The 21,212-nt window shown below is 35.8% G+C and overlaps 1 protein-coding gene across 1 annotated transcript; it reads left to right on the top strand.

The window, feature by feature from the left end:
• Positions 1-1,361: 1,361 nt before the first annotated feature.
• Positions 1,362-20,391, top strand: LOC308665866 (sodium-dependent neutral amino acid transporter B(0)AT1-like; the record flags this gene model as incomplete). Its single annotated transcript, XM_081324177.1, has 12 exons — positions 1,362-1,563; positions 7,373-7,513; positions 8,759-8,896; positions 11,051-11,232; positions 11,942-12,052; positions 13,529-13,641; positions 15,447-15,575; positions 15,903-16,059; positions 16,843-17,047; positions 17,631-17,790; positions 18,455-18,617; positions 20,179-20,391. 12 exons carry the CDS (start codon positions 1,362-1,364, stop codon positions 20,389-20,391), a joined length of 1,914 nt encoding a protein of 637 aa, XP_081180303.1.
• Between the last annotated feature and the right edge of the window lie 821 nt (positions 20,392-21,212).

The following is a 21,212-nucleotide window of genomic DNA, read 5'->3' as shown; positions in this document are numbered from 1 at the left end:
TGCAGTCTTCATTTCAGTAGCGTGCTTGAAAAAAAATAAAAAATAGCCTTTTCTGCTACTTTGTACAGCACATTTAGTTCTTTTCCTATGAGAAGTTCTCTGTTGCTCTCTACTGACTCAGGTTATCCATTTACAAAGAACATCAGTATCATAACATCCTGGGAGTAGGAATAATAAGGCACTTCGTATTCTTTTCCTGGAAAAATCTACTAAATGGGCAAGTGTAGATCTTTGAAGAAAATGCTTCGCCTGAATGAATAATGACACAGCAAGTTCAATATTTTGTGAGTTCTAGTCAGGAGTTAGGCATAAAAGACGACTGGGTGACTTTGGGTCAGTCACTCTCTCTCAGCCCAACCCACCTCACAGGGTTGTAGTTATGGGGAAAATAGGAGGAGGAAAGAGTATTGGGTATGATACCACCTGGAGTTATTTAAAAATAAATATCAATGCTATGAGATAAATAAATACATTTTGGCGAAGCTGTATATTTTATAGCATACACAGAATTCCAATCTGGAGCTGTAGTTGTTGTGATGCAGAATTGAATGCTTAACCCTTAGTTCTTGCAGAAGTCTAAGTTATAATTTTGATAATCTCACCCCCCCAATTCATCCAATTAGACATTACAGAACTTATACCTTTACTTTCTATTCCATGCTGCCTTTAAATGTGGATTCAGCACTTCAGTATTTCTTTCCTGCTGCCTGTCTTGAGTTACATTAGTGAGAATGGAAAATTAGAAAGCAAGAAAGTAAAGAGATTTAAAATCAAGAAAGGAGGTCTGTGTATGGGGGGTATACACACACATACACACACACTTTTATGGACTCTTTCATACTACTTGCAAATTGTGTTACCTATCCTAAGAAGAACTGCTAGGAATTCTAAATGTCCCAGTATTATTTGTATATACTATAGATGCACATTAAAAAAAAGAAATTCATTCAGGGATGAGATATTGCAGTTTATGAGCTTTAATTCCGCTGGGCTAATTTCCTCTTCTCTATCTAGTGTTAATGAGGGTTGGACAGAAAGATGCAAGCAAGAAAAGCAAATCTATTTAAACAGGCTGCTTAATGTGCCTTGCAGCAAATTACCCTGTGAATTGCTACTCTTCACAGCTTTGATACCAAGCAATCTCTGACTTCAGTTGGAGCTTTGGCAGATAAGACATTAATAAGTCTCAGAATAACCTTGGTTAATCAAATGAGTTGCTGACGCTTCTTTCCTGCCCCAAGACAACACCAATACGTTTGGTGTCAAAGGTTCACTATAAAGAGTGGAAGCTGGCAGCTAAAGCTTCCTTTTTTGTCAAGCCCAGAACCTGTGGCAGATCTGTGTACGAGAACGATCCAGCCATGGTAAAACTTCAGCTGCCAAATCCTGGTCTGGATTTGAGAATACCTTCTCACAAGGAACTAGAAACGATAGAGGCCACAGAAGCAGACTCAAGACCCAAATGGGACAATAAAGCACAATACATGCTCACCTGTATCGGGTTTTGTGTAGGCTTGGGCAATGTATGGCGCTTCCCCTATCTCTGCCAGAGCCACGGAGGAGGTATGTTTGTGATCCCTTCAATCCTCAAAATTAACATTGATTTGATGGAAACTACTTATATGGTAATAATATATTTTTCACCATATATCACTGTGATATCACAACAGCAAAAAGAAGAAAAAGTCAGAGTTTAAGGGAACATTATCTTGTTTCTTGGGAGATTGAGAGACCCAGTTGTAGGAGTTCTCTGAGACTGGCTTTCCATTTGAACTTATCTCATTAACTGCCTGTGAGGCATCTTCACTGCTATGATCTTGGAGAAGAGAGAGATATGCAAAAGATGGTTTTGTATCATTTTATTTACTGAGAATGAAGTCTGCTAAATTCAGTGCATGGGGTTTTATTAGTGACTTTAACATAGAAAGATCCATTCTAGGAATTCTTAGAAAATCAAGAATGTCAGCCAAAACTTTCTTCCAATTTCTCTCTCTCTTCCTTCCCCCTCTTTCATTCATGTCTATAAATGGGCAAAAATGTTACTTTGTTACCTGCAAACATGAGAAAATAAAAATTGCTCTGTGAAATTTGTTCATTGTGAAAAATTAAGTTGTTTGTTTTCACCAACAATTGTAGGCATGTCTTTCATCTATCCCTCTGGCGTGACATCTTTACGTAATTCGAAAAAGCTTTTATGATCAGTTCCAACATCTTGGGATGAGAGATAACTTTTATAATCTCTTTATAATCTCATTTATAATATTTTAAGACCGATAAATTGAGCAAATGAATCTCCTTCTGTACTTCATGAAAAACACTAATAGCATATCCACATTCTGGAATATTTCTGCTCATTATGTCTGCTTCGTATTTCTTGCCTTTTCAAATCCATTAGTGCTTGGCCAGCTGTTGTGCCCTTTCTTTCCATCTGTTTGCAGTTCAATGTAATGGAGTTGAATATAGTTTACAGATGGCTCCATAACTACAAATTATTACTATCCCCAACAGTGTCAAAGCCCAGTTGATACAGCGATTAAAAGCATTGGATTAGAAACTGAGAGACCATGAGTTTTGGTCTTGTCTAAGGCATGAAGCCAGAGGGAACACTTTCTGCCAGTCACTCTTTTTCAGCCCCCAGAAGAAGGCAGTGGCAAACCACTTCTAAAAAATAGTGCCAAGAAAAATGTACCGTATTTTCCGGCGTATAAGACGACTGGGCGTATAAGACGACCCCCCAACTTTTGAGGTGATTTTCATGGGTTAAAAAGTCGTCTTATACGCCGGAAAATACAGTAAGAGCTTGTCCATGTAGTCACCAGTAGTCAAGATAACTTGAAGGCAGGGAAAACAGCAACCACCGTCTATGGAATCAGATCAGATCTTTTCTTTGAAGAAAACGAGGAGGATGTTAGACTTCCTTCAGATGGCAAACATAACTGTTATAGTAGACTACTACAACTACTCTCAATGTCTACTCTTAATAATAAATGCACTTTCATTTTTGCAGTCAACATTTTTAATGTGTTTTTGTCATTTTTGTTCCATTTGGCTTTCACATTTTGTTCCATCAGAAAAGTACTCAGAAAAGTGGTGAATTATAAATCCAATCAGTCAGTAAAATAATTGCAAGCAGATTAGTACCGATATCAATATAACATGAGTTTTGAGCGTTTATTAACATTGGGGATGAATGCTCACTATATTGCTTCCAAATTATTTTCTGTTTCCAGAAATGGAAAGAATTCTCCTTGCCACTCTTCTCTTCCTTTTCTTGCTAGACTGGAAAGTTGTACATCAGTGGGTTTCCCCAAGTTCAACAGGGGATAGAAATTGGATGCCTGTTTCAGTCTTTTTGGTAGATGGCACAATTTCATAGGAATCAGCCTGGGTATGGCTTAAACCAGAGGTAGGCAACCTTGGCTCTTTTATGACTGGCTCAGGAATTCTGGGAGTTGAGGTCCACGAGTCATAAAAGAGCCAAGGTTGCCTACCCCTGGCTTAAACCATGCAGTTTGGCAAAATTTAAGGGTGGTGGTGGTAGAAAGAGGACCTTGACAGTAACTTAGCTTTTATTTGATAACTCTTGGGGTTGGTTTCGTACAAGTATTTGCTTGTTTCAGTTATGTATATAGAAATTGGCTGCCCCATCAGTGAACCTGTGCGCTGTTATTTCAAACTGTAACCTAGCATTTTGGAAGCTTTCGTTCAGGCATTTTTATTCTATCCATTTAGGCTTTGCAGCCAAGTAACATTAATGGAATATTTTAAAGTGATCTCGTGCTGTAGTTTCTATTTTTAAAAAAAATCGGTTCAGAATAGTTCTGACTGACCAACCTGACATTTGAAGATACAAATAGTCTTGAGTTTTCAGGACTTTCATTCAGTGGACTTTGTATGCAGCAGATAACATTTACTGTGGACTTCATGCCCATTGCGAGCAATTAATATAATTTACGACATTTGCATCATTTTATATTATTTGTATAATTGCATCAATAATGCTTTTATATCAGTTATGCCAATTAACATCATGCAAATTACATACAGGACATTGTACAACGCAAATTATCAGCAAAAAGCCCATAAAACTTTTCCAGAATTTTATAGAAATATTTTAACATTGTTCAAACAAGTCAACTTTATATTCCTTTCTTTTGCTTCTAACCATCTTGACCTTAAATTCATTGAGTTCTGTCATAGTATTGAATCTCCATTCAAACTTATTTTCTCCTATTTCAAAGATTTCTTCAAGGCTTTATAAACCTTCTTTTGTAAATCCAGTGATAAATCCTTGCCCAAGTCTTTTTAACCTCTTGGCTTATCATTTGTATTCCTACTCTGGCTTCCATCTCTGTTTTATAATCCACAATGTCTTTATTTTTCCATATTTACATCAGCTGCAATTTATTTCACCTTTTCATCTTGTCAGTCTTTAACTTGAGAATGAAGGTCCATTCTTTGAGCTTATGGGTTGGTTTCCGAACATTTTGTTACCAGGCTAGGTAACATCTTCAGCGGAGTTTAGGGGATATCATAGTGTTCTTCTGTTTATAATGGCTTTGTGTGTTCAGTAGATCTTGTGATGGGTCAGTAGATCTTGTGAGGGGTCAGGTGTGGGTGACCCAAATCAACTGCACAGCCAATGAGCCAATCAGAGACAGCACCGACCCTCAACCCTCAATAGTTCAATTTTTCCTGATGGTTTGTTTCTAGCAAGGGTGATTGAAAGAATAATATTTGACCCCGCTGCCATCTTGTTTGAATTCTAGATGTAGTTAGTAAGAAAAGTGACATTCTGTTCTATTGCCTCCGTTGTCAAATTTATGGCTTTAAGGACTGATGCACAGATATGTACTCCCAAACAGTGTAAGTGCACTGTTTGGGATTCCTTCTTGATCTTGAGTTGTTCCTGGATTCCCCAATGACAATTGTAGCAAAGACCATGCTTGTGCAACTATATGTTTGTTCCTGAGCTGATTGGATTTCATAACATTTATTCACACCTTGGCCTTTATTGTTATACAATTTACTTGGAGATAACCCTTTTGAGGAGTGTTTGGAAGTTTCAACCTGTACAAAATGGGGGAGTTAAATTGCTCACCAGCACAAGTAGTTATATTATCACTGTTTTAAAAGATCACACTGATTGCCAACTGTTTGGGGGGTTTTTTGCACACAAGTTAAGGTGATGGTAACATTAACTTTTAAAACACTAAAAAGTTCTGACTACCCTTGGAGTATCCCTTTATGAATCTTTTTAGTCGTTAAAATATGCAAGAAATTTTTTAATAAACACTCCCCTGCTTTTAGAGCCCTATTTGTTGGACACATTAGGGAGCACTTTCCCCTACTACACCATCTGGACTTCATCATTGTTAATTATTTTAATACCATTTAAATTATGGTTGTGATGTTTGTATTTTAGATGTTGTATACCTTGCATGTTCATATGAACAGAAAGGCAGGAGACCAATCAAATGAAATATACTGAATAAATACTAAACAGGAGGTCTTGGGGGTTATTTATATCATATTTCAGATACTGATATGAGCACTTAACAAAATCATTTCAGTACCCTAAGCATAAAGGCGATAAATCTGAGATGCAGGTACAACTTGAATCTTATTAACAGTTCAGTAATTCATTTTTAAACCAGTTTAACTTCAGCTCTCCATTTTCTTTCTTCCAAGTTTACTCCATATCAAACTAGTTTTATTTTGTTCATTTTTACGTTCCATAAATTGTTTGTTACTCAGATTTTCTATAGAGAACTGAAAGCAGAAGAAATTCAAAAACTATGCCAAAGAGATACAGTATTATAATAACAAGAGGGAGGGCCAGGAAAGGGATGACTGGAAAGGTGAATCAAGTATTCACTGACCTGTAGTGTCTGATATTATTCATGCTTTTGTCTTTTATTTGACAAAAGTTCCAAAAAAATATTTCAGTTTAGTCTTCTTTTCTGATATAACATGGTTCCTTTTAAAACAGAAACTTCATCTGTATTTTGGCATGATATTGTGCAGTCCTGCGGATTAGATTCTGAAACTGAATTTAAATTCTAAATTAAAAAAAAAATAAAAAATCTGGAAGTACAAATGCTGTACCCATTGGGAAATCATTAAGATAGCCATTCAATCCTGGAAAACAGATTGGGCTTTAATGGGATGCAGATATATACTGCATTCACGCTCCCACATGTTCCAAAGCATCTATTCCAAAACATCTCCCATAGGATCAGAACAGAGATGGGAAATTAATTTTGCCCTTTTCCCTTACTATAGCTTGAAGAAAAAAAAATCAAAGCTAATGTTTGTTGTGAAGAAAAAACAACAACACATTGCCATCGTTGCCATATCCACACTGTCATTCCTTTGTCATTACTAAACCAGATGCTTTCTGGTTAATAGTGCCACCTTGCAGATGAATTAGTAAGCAAGCATAAGCAGGCACATTAATGAAGAAGCTTTGGAATTAGGGTTCAAAATAAAGCCATAGCTGCAAACCATAATGTGTAGTAGGCCACAATTGCTTAGCTCAAGGGCTGGCGGCATAGTACTGCTAGTGTCCCCAAGTTCAACTAATTTTTTTAAACAAACAGTTCCCCGAATCACCAAATGGATTTTATTCAATGTTCTTGATTGAGAATTTGAGGAATATCAAAGTAAATTCTTAAAATGGACATCTTATCATATACATATATATTTGCAATGAAGGCTGCATAACATTGTATCTTGGCAGTAAAGAATATGTGCATGTTCACTGACATTATGGATCACTATTCTCCCCTTTGCTATATATTTTATAGGACAGTATACTTGAAAAGAATATATATTCCCTGAGCATAAAGTTGACTGGAAAAGATAAGATGCGTTATTCAACATAATGCATTGCTGGATTTCACTTCCTATCCTCCCTGCTCCATTAATCTGAAAGGTATTAGATTCAGGAAGAGAAGGAAAACAGAAATCAGTTCTCTGAGGGACGCATACTGTACTAAAAAAAGAAGAGAAAAGCAAAATTCATGTCCTTTTTCTTACATTTCCCAATCCCACTGACCTATTTTTGCCTTTCCCCCCCCGCCCCCGATTTGTTCCACAGCATATTGAGGCCTTTAGGAATAACTCTGAAGGATCCTTTTATTATTTACAATCATGCTTGTAGTAGGCTGCATGCACAGATAATACACCAAATGCTCTTATAAAGTACCATAGTAATTTATTTTCTTTCAAACTAGAGAAGATTCAGAATAGAATTCACCAGAAATGTTTTCCTGTCTTTCATCATTTCTCATGATCAATAAATCCACTCCTCTGCCCACTTTAGGCCAGTTTTATACCAAATATACTCAGTTTGATTATAATTCCACAGGAGCTTTTATGATCCCTTTTCTCATCTTACTGGTCCTGGAAGGCATCCCATTGCTCCATCTTGAATTTGCCATTGGACAGAGACTCAGAAGAGGTAGCGTGGGAGTCTGGAGTTCTATCCATCCGACTCTGAAGGGAGTAGGTAAGTTTTGGAAAATAATTTGACCAAGTAATAAAGATCTTTTAATCCACTCTGGTAGCTCAGCATCACAGGTGCTTCACCAACTGAAAGAACAAGTGAAGTTGAAATTTTAACTGAAACAAGAAATGAACATTAGAAGAATAATTTGATCAATAAGGATTGGCAAAATGCTGAAGTAGAAAAGCTAAACAAAGTTATATTGTATTACAAATGTTATATTTGAAGTTTGCTTAATCAGCTGGGTATTGTTTTCTTGCATATTAATGATAAGGTATCCTTATCTGTTAAACATTTCCCCAACATGTTTGGATTTTTTTGTAACTGGAAAAAGTCCACAGGATGAAATAATAATGAAGTCTCCATGACTGTTGAAGTTCTAGCTACTGCTCTGTTTTTCAAAATAATGGTTTTGACATGGGAAATAATAGATGGAGGGGCAGCTTAAATTATTATAATTTGGAAAATTATTTTCTATATTTAAAGTACAAAAGATTTATTTTTATCTTTGTGGTGAACACTATTTAAAATCCTTTTAATTTACAGCAACAGTGCTTTTCTAGCTATTTGAAATGCTACATTCGAATTACTATTTTAACCAAAAATGATTGCTGAATTATAATACCATGATAATATTTAAAAAATAAACTGTTAGCATTAAAAGTAGAATCTAACCTAAAATTTCCAGCCCATTCACTGAACTATTTTTAACATAATTTTATCTTGATTAGCAATGGACAAGGGCTTATCACCAACCAGTAATTTTTTTTAATGTTCTCTAGAAATAAATGCTCCTAAAACGGTGAATTAAAATAGTTGTATATTTTCCATTTACAGCAGCTCCTCCATGCTAGAATACAGAAAGTGACTATTCAAAGAAAATGCAGTTTTTGATGGGTTAAATTCTACTGCAGTTCCACTTACAACCTATTGCTGTATTAGTATTCCAAGATATATATTCTGAGACTGCAGCCTGTTTTATGCAATCTGATGAAATATTAAGGAAAAAAAATTCCATAGGGTCAGTTTTAGAGCACCAAAGTCTGTAAATACCACTGATTATAATGCTGGAAAATATGCTGTGTCTTTATTACCATGCAAACCCATCAAAAGACACTTGTCTCAGCATCTTTCTAGATAGCATAAATTATTTACTAATTGATTCTATGCAAGGAATGGGGCTGAAGTTCTTATTTTTTAAATTGTACCGAATAAGCTCTGCTTAAAGTTTTTCCTCTCTTCCTATAGGTATAGCAGCAATGTTTGTCTCCTTTCTGGTGGGATTATACTACAACACGATTATTGCCTGGGTGATGTGGTACTTCTTCAACTCCTTTCAAGAGCCACTGCCCTGGAGCGAATGTCCACTTAATGACAACAGAACAGGTACAGGCTATGAACGGGATGCTTATTCCAGCTAAGAAGGCTTCGCTGAGGAAATAATGGGAAAATATAATGTATATTTTATTATTCTCCCCCCCCCCTCCCATAACATTCAAGACTTTTGACCAAATCTTCTGGATTGATTATACTATCCTATGAAAGGCTTGCTATTATCAGTAAAAGTAATAGAAACATCTCATTCTATTGCTGAATCCTTCGCATTATGGTAATTAAATCTGGACTTTGGTATCCAGGTGTGTCTCATCTGGCACAATGAATAAAGGGCCGGGCAGATATTGGTATCTACTTAGTGTGTGTTGGTAATATTTTGGGTAGTGGCTGAAGTTTCTGATAAATAATATTATATATGTTCTGAAAGACATTGCCTTTTTGCAACATTACCCTGAATATATCAAATGAAATCTTTCTGATAAATTTCTACCTGATCTACACTAAGTTGCTGCCTTGCATTTACAAAGCAAAACTGCAGGAAGATGCAAGTGATTGATTGCTATAGCACTGTTTTTTACAATTATATAAATAGCGTAATTGATAAGCTTAGGTATTTTTAAAGCACTGACATTGTGCAATTGACAGTACATAGTGCAGAGTCCTACAGGAGTTATGCCTTTGAAAAGCATTCTGGGGAAAAAATGGGATTTTAAAGTCTCTTCAAATGGTTTATTACAACAATTCATGTTTGCATATTAACAGCACTATGAAAGTCATTTCATCATTGCCTTCATTCCTTTCTGTTCAAAATATGTTGCTTAGGTCATAGAATGCCACACTTCTTTGAAGAGGGACTATTGATTAATGAGTTAATAACAAACTGGCTAATTCTATTTTTAATAAATTGGTTTAAAATATAACAGTGCATGAACTGACAAGGCTTGTGCAATGTAACAGGAAAGTTACCATTTAAGTAAGAGAGAAATACAATTTTCAGATGCTGTCTAATCTCACCTAAAATCATGTGTCTCAGCCTCAGCAACTCAGCAGCTGTATGGACTTCAACCAAATCCATGTGGTTTAAAGGTGCTGACACTGAGATACACAGACCCTCACTGAAACACTGAATCATAGAGAAGGTATGATTTCTTAGTGTGGTTCTTTAATCCCTGTAAATATAGGTTAATAGAATTAATTGAAAGTCACACAAGTTGAATAAAGTAATCTGCTTAAATGCTTTGATAGCTTAAAAAAAATCCAAGGCAGCATTACCGTGTGATTTCTAAGGGGACACTACAAAAAAATGTTAGCATTATTGAGAATATATTTCAGTTGAATACATCCACAAACCTCACAGCCCTTCAGTCCAGAAAATGACCACATAGCACGGTGATCCCCAAATTCTGCCACCATACAGATGGTTGCTGTTTCCAATTGATAGGAATCAAATACAACCAGATTTCTTCACTCAGGCCATGGTTCAACCAGTGCCATCCAAGACATTGTGTTACCTGAAGTAGACTCAAGTAGACTTTGGCAAAAGCTATAACTGATAGCATTTTACAAGTACTAGATTGCTTCATTGTTTGAACAATATGTTCTCTCTTTATCACAATATACTTTCTTTGTTGTGCTACATGAAGCAGCTTGTTTTATTCTGTCATCTTCGGTTGACTGTGAGGCTTAAGGCCATATTAAATGAGGTATATAAAATATGCTAGGATGATTTGGTTATTATTTTACAAGCAGATCCATACAATCATGCACATATATTTTGGAACATAAATGGAAGATGCTCTTCTATGTGCTATAACCTCTTTTTCATAACAGCAAACCTCACCTGAAATTATTTCCTAAAGGCAATGCATCACCAGCGTTTTCCTATTCTTAGGCCTTCTTATGCTTTGGAAGACCTTCAAGGCAGGTATAATTTTAGCAAACTGAGCTTAATACTGGCTCTTGAAATTTATGGGTTCTCCAATATTTTAAGTGTAAAAAAAGTCAATGTTTTTCTTTTAAAACCTATGCGGCCGACTTTGTTCAAATTATTAATTGCTCAGTGGTCTACAGCCCTAATTTTAAATTCAGTTCCTCTGAACATATCTGAATTGATGACTGTTTTCTTTCTACGCCAAACTCATAAGCTGCTGCTTTAAAAAAAAAGGAAAGCCTGGCACAGGTCGTTGAATGTCTTCCTGTTTTCAGGCTTCACAGAGGAATGTGCAAAGAGCTCTCCAGTGGATTATTTTTGGTACAGGAAGACCTTAAACATCACCAGTTCCATTGACGATTCTGGGAGTGTACAATGGTGGCTTTTGCTCTGCTTGGTTTGTGCCTGGGCAGTGCTGTATGTATGCACGATCAGAGGCATTGAAACAACAGGAAAGGTACCTCAGTCTTTTTTGCTTAGACAGGAAAATGCTCTTTATATTTGCTATTCTTACCGGAATTGCTGTTGCAAATGATCCATAACATTTTCTTTGAGAAAAAAACATATTGAACGGCCCCTTCACAACCATTTCCTTGCAGCTTGTGTTTAGAAATTGGAAAACAGCTTAGTTTCAATACTGGGTGGGAGACTTAATGTGGTAGGAATAGAGACCAATTATTGGAGAAAAATAAGTGAGCCAAGGAAGGGCAAGATATTCTCCTCGTTGCCTGCCAGATCTCCACTACATATTTTCCCAGTCTCAGCATTCTCTTACCACATAACATCCGGTTGTGCTCTTAATAAAAACCTGAACGTCACAACAAGGGAGCTGTAAACTGTAGAGACATTGAAGGGCTAGTGAGCTACTTTACATGTGATGTTACTTCAGAAAAAAAATGTCATTTATGGGGGAGTTGCTTCTATGTCCCACCTTCCATGGTAACATCTAGTTAAGTGGAAGGGGAGAAGTTACTTCTAGACACAATTCCTTTCCTATGTGACCTTATTACTATGGTTCTTATTTTACCCCTGTTCTAGAGCTATTGTGATCACCATCGAAAGGACCATGCCTCTTGTATCTTGCAACCTGAAATTATCGGGAGGCCTGTGAATAGTATTTTGTGATGTAGATATTACAATTCTCAGTTGTACATATTCTTCCTCAGGCAGTATATGTGACTTCAACCCTTCCATATGTTGTCCTCACCATTTTCCTGATCCGTGGCTTGACTCTGAAAGGAGCTACCAATGGTATTGTTTTTCTTTTTACACCAGAAGTAAGTATTATTTTTGTGTTTCAAGAAAATAAAAATGTTATTAAATTAACATCAGAAGAGTTGTGATCATTCTAATTCTAATACAGTTTGCACTGTTTTTCTTATTATTACCAGTCCTTTAAATAAGAGAAATATTGTTGGTCATTGTTCCCTGGTTTAATGTATTACTGGGGCATTTGCATGTTGAAGGAACATCTTTCCTCACTTATGAAGATTGGATCTTCATTTGTGAAGCTTTTGCTTTGGCAAACTTGAGACAATTTTTATAAAAGGCAGTTCAGAGTTGGAATGCTTTTGCATCTGACCTAAGAAAATTGATGAATAGAACATGATTAATTATTTTGTGATGCTAAGCCCAGCTTGTCTTTCTGAGTCAAATTGCACTGAAATTAGAAAAAAAAACCTACAAAGATGACGTTATTTCGATTCTTGCAAGAAATTCTATACTGTAAGTCATACAGTTTATGAGTTCTTTTCAAGTTCTAACAGGAAATAGCCATTTGTTGGAATGTGCATGCTATTATTATTTTATTCTTTTCTCTCGCATGTGTGAGAGAGAAAGAATCAGGGTTGTACAAAGTACCAGGATTTCACACTGCCAAACTTACATTTCAATAGTAAGTCACAGGAACTTTTAAAAAGAGTTGACAGCAGACAGTCTCCTATGGGTTTCTCATTCTCATTCCTACCTTAAACCTTCTTTCCTCTCTAAAACAATCTAGAACCCTAATTTCAATGTTGCCTCTTCAAGTGATATCCTGTCATCACCAGATAAATGCCTGCAACCCTCAAGAATTATTAATTGTGGCCCATCCCATCAAATTGTGTCCATCTGATATAAATGCACATTAAATCAAGAAATGGAATGTTTCCAGGAAAGTATTTGCCCACAGATGAGTCTAGTACCCAGGGCTCCTAATAATGTCCATGTTTTTATAAACACAAGAGAGTTGTCACCTTAGTAGAAATAAACATGAGTTGCATGTAATTATTTCAAATTCTGCCATATCTAGCTTTAAAAAAAACGAGGAAATTTAAAGACGTGAGAACAGCCCTTTTCTCTATCCTTGGAGGACCACATTGACAGAAATGGGTGGAAATGGTGAACACTCTCATTTTTAAAGGGAAAGTTTATATTGGCCAACTTTGGCTTAACCAACTATGCGGAAATGCTTTCCTTTATCTGTCTGTCCAAACTATGCCGCTTATCCGATATTGACAGATTGTAGATAGATTGGTACTCAACAATCATCTCCTTGTTCTTGAGCCATGATCCAGGTTACATCTTGCACCCACCCTCCACAGGAATAAGATGGTCTTAATGCGGGGAGGGTGAAGGATTCCCCTTCCACAAATTCTTGTAAATGAATAAATTGCGCACTCAAGGGCATTGTTTCCATACAATGTGCTTTTATGTACAGATGTCATGTGGCTTAAGTTTTAAAACTTTTTTTTCTCCTTCTTCTTCCTCCTCAGGTGGCTGAATTGGCGAACCCCGTCACCTGGTTAGATGCTGGAGCCCAAGTGTTCTATTCTTTTTCCCTTGCCTTTGGAGGCCTCATCTCATTCTCTAGTTATAATTCAGTCCAGTGAGTTGCTTATTATGCAAAATGGGATAATTCTTGGATTAGGGATATAATTTGAAATAATAGTTTTGGTGAGACAAACAAGGCTCCCAATCTTATTCATCATATGATGGCTGCTGACCCAGACCAAGAAATTATTTAGAACATCCCTAGAGTTTCCAACGTGGCTGTTTAGAAGAAATCCCAAAAGAGTAGATGAACTCAACAATGTTCTCCTGTGGAGATACTTTAGCAACTGGGGTTTGAGACTGTTTGCCCTGATCTGTATACATATATGCTCATTTTTTACTTTATTTACACATATTTGTCAAATCCTTTTTAAAAGCTATCTGTATTTGCTGTTGTTGTTTTGCCCTCTAACAGCCAATTCTACCCTTTTTGTGAATAAAAACAAATGGAAAGAACTCAGAAAGCTTTTCTTTCTTTCTTTCTTTCTTTCTTTCTTTCTTTCTTTCTTTCTTTCTTTCTTTCTTTCTTTCTTTCTTTCTTTTTCTTTCTTTCTTTCTTTCTTTCTTTTTCTTTCTTTCTTTCTTTCTTTCTTTCTTTCTTTCTTTCTTTCTTTCCTTCCTTCCTTCCTTCCTTCCTTCCTTCCTTCCTTCCTTCCTTCCTTCCTTCCTTCCTTTCTGCCTTTCTTTCATGTCTACTCCAAATCTATATGACATTTTCTTGACTCAGCCCTCAGCTTTGCCTGAACAATTTCCATTTTTATTTTTTTTTCTTGGCTTGAAAAAAATAGTTTTTATTCTGACCCATTTATCAGTTCCTTCAATAGACTGGACATCTTCAAAAGCTGCTTTGTTTATGCAGGACTGTTCTGTTAAATTCAACAAGTTCATGCTTTCCCACCCCTATTTCCTTCCAATTTGCTCTCCAGATTTGTAAGTTCCCCATTCCTTTCTGTCCTCCAGTAATTAACTGCCATGCTGGTAAGAAATAAAGCATGAAATTGGTCCTTTTCCTGCTTGGTAGTAATTTTAAAATAAAATAAAATAAAATAAAATAAAATTAGCTAATCAGAATGCTAATAATCACACCTGCAGATTATACTGAAAGCAGTTTCTATATAAACTGTTACAGAAAAGGTTGAATAATGGCTGGACAGCTTTGTGTAGAAAGAGGTACTTCTATTTATGTTTGTGTGTGACAGAAAAAAAAGTCAGAATGGCTAAGTTTACTCAGCACGCCAAGAGAAAAAAAACACCACCTTATGGTTTATGCAGCATGTGAACTGATATATGGATATTTTTTGTATTAACAAGACCAACTTGAGGTTGTCAGAACTGATTAATATTTCTGTGATAATGATATCATACAGAAGTATTATCACAGAAGTCTTAATATAGCATTGGGAATATATCAAAAGTCCTATGTCTGTGCATGCAGATCTCAAATAGTGTTATCCTCCCTGCATTTTATTGTCTGAATAACTGTCAGATACATAAGACTGAGAAATGCAGAGTACCTCATACCTGAATGGAGATCTAAAATTCGATTTCCTGGGTACAAGACTAACATCCTTCTTTAAGAGGTGGGTCTTCATGTTGGAGGGGATTTATAGATTAATATCACATTCCACCTCCCTCTCTGATCATCCTATTCCCTCCCTTCCCATCTTTTAACTATCATATTTTGTATGGTATCTTAAAGTTTTGTAGCATTCTGTTTATATAGTTTTATTTTTTAATATTGTAAGCTGACTAGATAGATAGATAGATAGATAGATAGATAGATAGATAGATAGATAGATAGATACTAACACTTGGAGACTATTATGAAAAGTCAGCTGCCTTCCTTGTTTTTGTTTATAGCAATAATTGTGAGAAGGATGCTGTGATCATTTCTATGATAAATGGCTTCACATCCATTTATGCAGCCACAGTCATATATTCAATCATTGGATTCAGAGCAACAGAAAGATATGATGATTGCTACAGCAGGTGAGTTGTGCTTTATTTCCTAGTTAGTATATTATTACTGATTGAAAGAGGGTTGTTAGTCTAACATAAACTCCAACTACAGCAACAATTAACAATACAGGTGATGTGGAATGGATGATGAAATGGGATGGGGGCTAGCAACGGACATCAAAACTTACGGAATATTGTTCATGGTTCATATTTATTGATAGAGTAGACCAAATGTGAACTTTTATCCTCAATCTTCCTCAGTATCATAAAAGAAATGGCAATTGGGAATATTTGTTTGACTGTGGCCCTGTTTATAACACTGGAAAAAAAATGTCTATTTTCTTTTATCATTTGCAGAAATATCCTCACTCTGACAAATGCATTTGATTTGCCTGATGGTAACATAACTGAGAACAATTTTGTAGAGATGCAAGATTGGTATAACACGACACAAAAAGAAATCTTTTCAACCCTGAAGTTTGAAACTTGTGACTTGGATGCATTTTTAAGTGATGTAAGATGATCATATAGGGCATATACATTTGCTGGGTTAGAACGATAGGAAGGACTAATGTCACTTAAAACTGCATTTTTGAACATTGAATGTATGAGAAATTTGGGGTTTTTAAACATCATTTACTGGTTATTTTTTTTAATCTAATGCTTAGAATTTTCAGATTATGTTTTCTGTGAATTATGTTTCATCTTTGTCTATCTCTTTCTTATTCAGCAATTTAGCAATTGGTAAACTATGCATTTAGCATGGCTAATACTGATCTAGATAATGCAGACAATGATGTAAATGGGCCTTGTGTGTTCTAAAGATAGAAAGGAAGGATTTAGGTCAAAATAATAAACAGAGCAAACTGGTTTTTCATTTTAGCTAACCTTTGTTAAATGGGGATTAGACTTGAATTAACAAGATTAATTGTGGTTTCCATCTACTGCCCAGCTGTGTAAAAAAGATGGAATATTAAATCTGATTTTTTTTATTTATACACTGCCAAACAATTTATAACCTTAATAGAACAATGGGACAGCTAAGGAGGGAAAGAGCCAAGCCAGTAAATAATAATCTAGACAAGCAGATTAGGATGATAATGTTGTTTGTTTATTTTAACTATTTACAATCCCTTCCGCATAAAGAGGAAGAAGATTATATAGATTTAAATATGGACTAATTTAATATATTTGAAAGATCAATAGATATATCAGACGAATAAATAGATTTGAAAATGAGTGCAGTAATAGCCTAATATTTTATATATCTTCTTTCTCTGATTTGAAAACTATGTAGGGAGTTGAAGGAACTGGTTTAGCATTTATTGTCTTCACGGAAGCCATCACCAAGATGCCCATCTCTCCACTCTGGTCAATCCTCTTTTTTATCATGTTGTTCTGCTTGGGTTTATCATCTATGTTTGGGAATATGGAAGGTGTGCTGGTCCCCCTGCAAGATCTCAGAGTTATACCTAAAAAATGGCCTAAAGAAGTTATTACAGGTAAGCTGAAAATGGTTATATCACCAGAGACAGAGGTGATAGCTTGTCCTGGTTGCAACCTGGGTAGATTGCAGGTATATGGACTTTTTAAAAGAGACCTGAAGTTTAGCTTTATCATGAATAATTAATCATGGTTTTAAAGATAAGATGGTAATTGCACAGTCAGTTTGACACTTGCTCAGAAACTTAATAGAGCAGTAGATTGAGAAAAGAGAAATCAAATATACCACTAGCTGCTGAATGCCGCTGATGGACGATGCTGAAGAGTGTTTGTAGCACTGAACATAGCTCACTTTTAAGCTGGATCATTCTGTCTGAGGGGTAAGTGGTTGAATTCAGAAAGCAGCAATCTTTCAATCTGATGACTATTCCTTGATTTTATGCCTACTCCTAGGGACAAGGTGGTTGAATTTGAAGAGCAGCCTGGGCTAGGAAATAATGTGGTTCAACACTGATTAAAAGGACTTGTTTGATATGCCTATTATCCCCTTGCTTGAAACATGGAGTGAAATTCATGTCTCAAGAAGATTCATGTATTGACAAGATTTCTTAATCCTTCTGTTTTTTGTTTATTTATTTACAGGCCTGATTTGTTTCGGATCTTTCTTGATTGCCATTATTTTTGTGCTGAGATCTGGTAACTATTGGTTGGCTCTTTTTGATAGCTTTGCTGGATCCATCCCCTTGTTGATAATAGCCTTTTGTGAGATGTTTTCAGTTGTCTACATATATGGGATAGACAGGTAAGACAAAGTACATAAAGCATCTTTTTATTAGGCAGTCAATAACTGGGAAGTTTCACAACAAGCTTAAACAAACCACCTTTTTCCCATCCTTAAAAAAGAAAAGAAAAGCAGTGATTTAAAAATTTAAGAGAATTTATGTGCACTATTTTTAATCTTAAAAAAAAACTACCAATGTACGCTGTACTGTTTAAAGTTTATTTTACTTATAACCTTTGAAAAAGTTAAATTTCCATACATGGAATTTTTTTTTCTTTCCACATGTGTATATAAATATATAAAGTTAATTTGGTTTCTCAATAGTAGTAACCCAACCTATCGCTTTAAGTTTCCTTTTAGTTAGGACCTGGATATACCTGTTATCATCTCTACCAATTTTTATCATTTCGTAACCCAAGAGATTTGGTGGGTTTCCAATTTCTCAAAATGACCTGCCTTTGACTAAGTGCTGAACAAACAGATACAGAACTAGATTTTGCTACAGTCACTGAGCATCATCCGAGTGTGTAAACAGCTTCTGTTGAAAACCACTTCACTTCATGCGACATGAGCAGGTTCTTTTTATTGTGATGGCCCATTAACACATGCTAGGTATCCGCTTATTAGACTTCATGTACCATGTGGCTCTCAGACTCATATTTTTCCATTCTCTTTTCATTACCAGATTTAATGATGACATTAAGTTCATGATTGGGCACAAACCCAATATTTTCTGGCAAGCCACTTGGAGAGTTATCAGCCCCATCATCATGTTAGTTATCTTCTTCTTTTACTTTGTGGTGAAAGTGAGTGAAAATTTAGAATACATCACCTGGGATCCCAGTTATGTAAGTATATATGTTCAAGGAAACATTTTTCAAATTGCATCCAATATTAAAAGCTTGTCATTTTTCATGTTTTACTATTTGCTGGAGATTTTTGCAAAGAAAAATAAGCAAAAAAATAAAAAAAATATTTATCCCCAAGGAAATGAATTAGCTGTTTTAATATGACTAGTTGCTAGTTGCAAGCAAAAAGTCTGATGCTTTTACTTTTATTGAAGCATGTCTCCACTGCAAGAAAACTCAGTTGCCTTTGTAGGACACCACAGAATCATTATAGGAAATTTTTAAAAAATTGTCTGGAATAATATAGGTAACAATAGTTTTGGGAGGTTAAAAATGGAAGAAATGGGCAAAAATCTCTGTCTCAATTATAAAAAAGCGTGACTTGCATGCAAAAGGTCCCAGGTTCAATATCTGGTTTCCTCAATCAAAAGTTTGTGGGAAAAGAACTTTTTCTAAAATTGGAATTGTGTTGCCAGCCAGGCAGCCAATAACTGAGCAGGATAGATCAAAGTACAGGTTTCTGCCTATGGCTGATCCAAACTGAAGAATAATTGAGCAGAGTTTGAGAAATTTGGATGTATGCTTTGAATAGTGCTGATGGTGAAATTCCAGGTTTTCCCTACTCTGCTACATGCTTCTGTATAAGGACATGTCTTTTCAACCAAGGATCAGCAAATTTACAAAAATATATTCCTCCATAAAACTGTAGTTATACTTGGAAGTTTCTTTGATATTTCTATTCCTTCCTGTGTGTTGTTTGCCAACAGATAGGGTCATATAATGTTTTAAGTATGAAAGAATAAACTTAACAAAGAACTAATCCTTTCTATTTGAGTAATGATTCAGAGGGGCAAAATATAACTCTTACAGAGATCATTGAAAAAATACATGAGTGCAAATGTTTAGCGTGGTCATACTCAGTGGATATATTAGAAATTCTCTTAAAAATCAATTTCACATTAATTTCTGTGCAACTGCTGTTTCCCAGTTCAAGTTGCAATCATCTGCTGGACCTAAAAATAATAAATGTACGTGTAAAAACTGGTTCTTAATCCAATAACTGATCATTTGTCTCCAACCTTTGAACTTCAATTATAGGCATCCTAATTTTCAGTCTGAGTGAACATTAGATCCATGACTATGGGTAATGTGAATGGGCCCTGGAGAATTTTGTTTGCACTATATCTACTATGTAGTTCTCTGTATATATTCTCTCCTTCGTCCCATATGGAATTTGCATCAAGAATTTTTCGAAAACTTTTGAAGATGCTGTTATTAATTCTTCTTTGGTTAAAAAAGAGATCTTTCTGATAGGCATTGAAGTTTTTAATGTTTGGATAATGGCCTCATAGTGTGTTTTCCAAGTTCCCAAGGAATCGTAAACTATTCCCAAATCTTGAAATGTCTGGTTATGTTCCATTCTATTTCCTTCAATAATAACATAAGGAATTATTGCCAAGGAATACATCGTTGAGTCAGTGTTTCTAATGTGAATGTATCTAAGATCCTTACTTCTCTGTCTCCCAATTACTCATCTCTTTCTCTTTCTTTTTAATGACAGGAGGACTTCCCAAAATCAAAGTCAATGGCTTATCCTGGCTGGGTTTATGTCATCATTGTAATCCTCGCAGGTGTACCTAGCTTGGTTATTCCTGGCTATGCCATATACAAAGTTATCCGAAATTATTTCAAGGGAGAAGATCCTGGACAGCAAGATTTGGTCAATGCCATATCAGAAATATCAATAAATGGGGAGCTGAAGAATACAGCATAGCTGAGTCTCCAAACATTTGGCATACAAAGACTTTCAGTGAGAGGTGGTAAAAATGTCTCCCTGCTTCGACCAGAGATGTTTCAAAGCCTAAATGGGAACTAATATCTTCTCATTCTGACAGCATTTGCTGTGTTAGAAAATGGTTTATACAGATATCAAAGATGTATCTGAGGTACTGTTTCTCCCCCCCCCCTCTGAGCACCACCATGTTGCACAGATACCAGTTTTATGTTCAGATAATATACTGTATTATTAAACAAATTATAGTTGCAGAAGAAAGTGCTTTATTTATTTATTTGTATGTTTGTTTGTTTGTTTATTTTTAAATTTCTATGCTGCCCATCTCCCCTACAAGGTGACTCTGGGCAGCTTACAAATTAGAGAAACAAACGAGTGCAAAATAGTTAAAATATGAACAGATAAAAACAAACCAACATTAAAATATTATTAAAAACGTCACTAAAAAAACGCACCAAGAGACTGATAGGATAGCGATAAGGTCTTCTTACAGGATCCAATCTGGACTGACCCATTCTGTCAGATACATTCCGGTAGAGACAGGTCCTCTGAGGATGGGCTCCAGCACAAATCCAAAAGCTCAGAAAACTAAACCTTTGGTCCCCGTGGCTGACCGATTGGATCCTGCAACATTTTAAACACGTATATTTTCCTTCATTCATAATGAGGTTTTCTAGCCCCATCAGCCACCCCCAGTGGTGACCGACCCCCTCAGGGCCCCAGGCCAACCAGCAAACCCACATTTTGATATCTTCCGGAAGGCCAAAAGAGAGGGGGCAGTTCTCACGTCTGGTTGTAGAATG

The sequence above is a fragment of the Vipera berus genome (assembly GCF_964194415.1).
Source record: "Vipera berus genome assembly, chromosome: 3".
Taxonomy (NCBI): domain Eukaryota; kingdom Metazoa; phylum Chordata; class Lepidosauria; order Squamata; family Viperidae; genus Vipera; species Vipera berus.
This window is presented reverse-complemented; position numbering and strand designations above follow the sequence as displayed.